At 49.7% G+C, this 4,678-nt stretch overlaps 1 protein-coding gene across 1 annotated transcript; it reads left to right on the top strand.

The window, feature by feature from the left end:
• Positions 1–1,160: 1,160 nt before the first annotated feature.
• On the top strand, positions 1,161–4,545 carry Pmar_PMAR020373 (hypothetical protein; the record flags this gene model as incomplete). Its single annotated transcript, XM_002771102.1, has 18 exons — positions 1,161–1,247; positions 1,288–1,398; positions 1,442–1,630; positions 1,681–1,818; positions 1,862–2,044; positions 2,088–2,186; positions 2,234–2,386; positions 2,438–2,560; positions 2,710–2,889; positions 2,944–3,072; positions 3,144–3,225; positions 3,270–3,415; positions 3,458–3,577; positions 3,627–3,755; positions 3,801–3,875; positions 3,922–4,062; positions 4,106–4,195; positions 4,240–4,545. The coding sequence occupies 18 exons, from the start codon at positions 1,161–1,163 to the stop codon at positions 4,543–4,545; spliced, it is 2,481 nt and encodes an 826-aa protein (XP_002771148.1).
• Between the last annotated feature and the right edge of the window lie 133 nt (positions 4,546–4,678).

Raw genomic sequence — 4,678 nt, 5'->3', positions numbered from 1 at the left:
GCACACGTCGACTACAAATGTAGTAGCAACACTATCATTCTGCCGTGGTGAGTGAGTAGATAACGATGCCATTTAGTAAACACTTGAGCCAAGGGATACCGCATTGCGTCTTCGTGAGGCCTGGTACAAGACCCATCGGAAAAATAAGTCTCGTAGTTCCCAGAGCATCGATGATATTAATATTCCATCACCATAGAGGAGAGCTCTACAACCGCTCATCCCCAAGCCTTACTAAGGCTAATTAGAAGAAAACTATCCGCCTCTGACCAAGGCTGCACGAGTCAGAGGCGAATAATTTCCTTTTAATATATAACCATCCTCCCCCCCGGTAAGCTGAATTTGAGATGATTGGATCAGGTAGATCCCCAATTCCTATTAACAGTGAAACTAACAGCTTCATTTTTGCCGCAGCGATCCATGGTGAAACAGAGAGAGGCATTAAAACATGGATTCAATAATAATAGAAGGAGACTTACTGAGTAGTCCAGTCCAACGATACAGTCGTACCATGTGACGTTGATAAACACGATGCACATATAGCGATCGAGCCGCTGAGAAGAGTGAGCAGGGTCTTCTATGAACACATAGTCAGCAGCGAAACTGAAATGAATCCAAGCATGTTCGACAGCCTGAGGTGCTCCACCCTTACCTTGCCAAGGACTCTACCAAACAGACGAGAGCTCCTAAGAAGCAGTGTTGGAGAATGAAGGCAGGCCCGGTTATGATAGGGAGAAGGAAACACGATATCCCAACCGTCGTCGATTTGTGCCATATCTTGCCTAAAAATGGATGAGAATCTTCTTGTGCATGCGTGCTCATGCGTTACCAGCTTTGGGAGATACATAATCGAAGTGATACTCGAGTACTTCGTGTATATCTTCCCGAGCTGTCTCCACCATTTGGTAGACGGAAGGGGTAGGTCCTGTCCCCTCGCGGCACATTATTAAGAGCGAACACCTGCATAACTCAATACAGTGGCCTCGTTCTGGCACGCGCCACGAAAATAGGCCGCGAGCTCGATAGACCTCTCCCAGATTTCAGAAGCACTCCGAAGATCGAGTTTTACGTCTTACTGAACGTTGAGGAAAAGTAAGAAGACACGAGTGAGCAAGATCCCCATACTCCAGTACCATCATCGGGCAAACACTTTTCCTATTGTTATGACTTCCCCTGTCCGGACTGTTCTCATCTTGACCCTATCCCTGCTTACCTCAGGGACTCAGGGGAGTCTTCCTATCACTGAACATGTGAGCTCTTTGTACTGTATAGGAGTAGACCCTGCCTTAGGTTGCTGATGACATCGTTGACCAGTGCCATAAGGTGGTCATACATGGTGTTAAGGAGGCATCACAGATCGCTAAGGCCACTAACACTAATAAGGACCCGAGATCCATCTGGGTAAGGGTGGTCGCCCTCGTTCTTACTATATACCCTCCTTTAGTTGGTGGGAGATGATCGTGGTAGCTTCTCAAAGCACAGTTGTGAGGGTGTTAAGGATTCCCCTAGGAAGGACACTGAGGAGTCGGCCTATAAAGTGTCGACCGTTTGTGATGCCCATCCAACTAGCCTCTATTTCGAGCATGAATACGATGCTCTGATGTTCGCTGTTAATTGGGGAGGCCTGGAGACGGTAAGTGCCTGGTGAATGATGCTCTTCGTATCGTTCTGTGAATACTCCAGTTTACGGTATCCCCGGAAGTAGTCGGCGACGCCTGGGTAGAGGAGAACCCCTTCTCCACATGGTGGGCCGTGAAGCAAGACCTAGGCCTTTCCTACGTTCGTTACAAGAATGGAGTTCCCAAACTACGAAGGATAACTGTGAGTTCACTTTGGTCTACGTAGCGTGATTTATGTGGGTCAGCTGGGGGATTTCAAGCTCTACTGTGGAGTGGTTCGTTCCGGACCGATCGAAGCCAGCGGTCGCTTTGAGTTGGAGCTCACCTGCACGCACGAAAAGAAAATGAGCAAAACCTTCAACTTGCTGTTCAAGGAAAGATCGACTGCAATGATGTTCGCTGCCAACTGGGGTGGATACACTCTAGGGGTACGATGATTATCATCATCAAGTCTATACTATGGAGTTTTAGGTGCCAATAAGCTCCTCTGAGTTGGACGGCTCAGATGTGGCCTCTGCTGAGGTTCGCATCAATCCTTCCACTGAGATGGCTACTGAACGTATACTCACTGTGAGTTCACTCACTCGATGAGAATTACCAAGTTGCTGATGATGTAGATGAAGTCTGGCGAGAAGCACTTGTGTGCGGGAGTGACCGACATCGATGGTAAAACGGTGAAGGCCTCGTGTGCCACGACGGAAATCGACATCAATTTCGCTACGGAGCAAAAGGCTGAGAAGTTTGCCGCTGAATGGGGCGGATTCAGCGAGGTGCGACTTGCACGATTCGCAAGGTGGGAGGAAATATTTCGTTCCTGTTAGGTTGCGGCGGATTTGATATCGAGAAGTTCGGGTGTCCACTCGGGAGAGTTCAGTGGGGCGCTCCTTCGCGCCACTTCTGACGTTTGCGATTTGGGGAAGAGGATTGTACGTGGACGTATCGAGGTGGGTTTAAAGTGTAATGAAGCTCGATTTTGGAAATGGGTTTTTGTCGCTGGAATGGTCTAGTTGGTTATGACGACTGCCTAACACGCAGTAGGTCCCGAGTTCGATTCTCGGTTCCAGTATTTTCTTACGTTATTGCTACCTTCTAGGTTGAAGGCCTGAACGGTCGCATCAGATGTGACCGCGTCAGTGAGCCCGTCAACTACGATAGCAACAGCGACACCTACGTCGTGAATGCCAAATGCCAAGGGAAGACGGTTGGTATCAGATTCAAGGAGGAGGATGACGCCTGGAGGTTCTCATCGGAATGGTCACATTTCAGAGCTGATGTAAATATTTCCCTCCGCCCCGAAATTCTTCGCCATTGTGGATGCTACTCTCAGGTGTCTGTCAATCTAGCCTTGATAACACCGTCTCTTCGGGTCGAGATAAGACCCTCCACGACAACTGAATCGGCATCTAAGTACGCACTGGTAGCAGCCACTCGAGAGCGGTTCACTAGAGAGGATCGTGTGAGGCTACTATGGTTAGCTGTAGGGTCCTCCCAGGGCCACAGCACCGGTTGGGATGTGCTCTTGACTAGGTTGGGCCTGAGGGCACGAAAACGGAGGAGAAGATTTGGTACGCCTGTAGGAAGGTTTGGACAGTTGCTCAGTTGAAGTCAAGTGGGTCGTAACTACCGTCATCGTCGGGAATGTTGGCCTTCCAGGTGAGCACGCGGTTCGCACAAGATGCGGCCTCTCATTTCGGGGTGATACTCCTACGATGGAAGAGCGCACTGATGAGGTTGATATCATATTTGACAGGGAGAAAGACGCGAAGGAGTTTGCCCAGCAGTGGGGACAGTACGTTGCGGTAGGTCAAGGGCTCTAGGGAGGTGGGCAGGTGCCTCCCCAGGTGGATCTGGAGCACCTCGAGGGCGCTGATCTCGGTGGTCGTGGTGTTGTTGAAAGAGTTGATACAGCTGCAGTGTTCAAGGATACGTTTTCTGGAGCTGTGGTTGGGAGAATCTTCACTGTGAGTGACTTCCGAGAGGTTGGATATGTGCTTGGCGATGATACTGTAGATAAGCGGTTCGGCTTACTTCTGCGGGTCTTTGAAGGAGGAGACAGGCGTGTCGATGGTCTACAAGGAAGAACGTTATTACCTCACTTTGAGATGCTCCACCGATGAGCGCCTGGAGAGTACCATAGAGGTTGGTGGGGAGTAGTGGGTCGGAGGTCTATTCGCTCTCGGGTAGGTGAAGTTGGTTTTCAAAACGATCACGGCGTGTATAACTTTTGGAATCATTTGGGCCCAACTAGAGAACCCAGTGGTGAGCTCTCCTGCCTACTGTTCGCTCGGGTGTATGTGTTTTACAGGTGGAGATGGACGGCAGTTTGCTGAGGCAGGCGTATGCCACAGTGCAGGGGAGTAACCTCCGTCTCGGAACACCAAGACAGATACTGGCCGCTAAAGTGCAATATAATATCAACGCTGATGTCTTGAGGAGAACTCTGGAGGTGACGATGGGGGGTAGGGTAGGTCGGTGATAGTGTTAATCAGGTTGAGGATGGAATTGGGAAAGTTATGGTACATGTGTGCGCGCCACTTACGGCTGATATTGCGAATAGAAATGGTGGATACGTGGTTAGGGTAGGTGAGGTTGCTTCCTCGAGAGGGATAGGTCCTCGCTTTAGGCGGCTTGTGATGAACAAGATGCTACTATAAAGCACGACGATGCTGATCTTGTGAAGGAGTTTGCTTACCGTTGGGGGGGTCTTGAAGATCCTCAGATTAGAATTGATAACGACTTTATTGATTCTTGTCGAAATGTGGTGATGGGCACTAACTCTGCGGTTCACACGCTGGAGCAGGCCTGGGTTGATCATGTGGGTAGAGGGAGTGCATCTACTATGATGGTTGCTAGACGCTATATTAAAGTAAGTTTAACAGGAGGGGGAGTTGACATTGGTGTGGTATGGCTAGGTGCGGCAGCAGACTAGTCAGAGCTTGTCTTGTGATCCAGTAGTGGAGCCTCCGGAGAATGATAATGGAGTATATAGAATATCGTTGAAGTGCCAGTCTGAGAGAGTGATGGTGTCCTGTACAGTAGCTGATGCCGCGGTACTGTTCGCA

The sequence above is a fragment of the Perkinsus marinus genome, assembly GCF_000006405.1.
Source record: "Perkinsus marinus ATCC 50983 genomic scaffold scf_1104296963824, whole genome shotgun sequence".
NCBI lineage: Eukaryota > Perkinsozoa > Perkinsida > Perkinsidae > Perkinsus > Perkinsus marinus.
The sequence above is the reverse complement of the archived record's forward strand: the minus strand, read 5'-3'. Positions and strand labels throughout refer to the sequence as shown.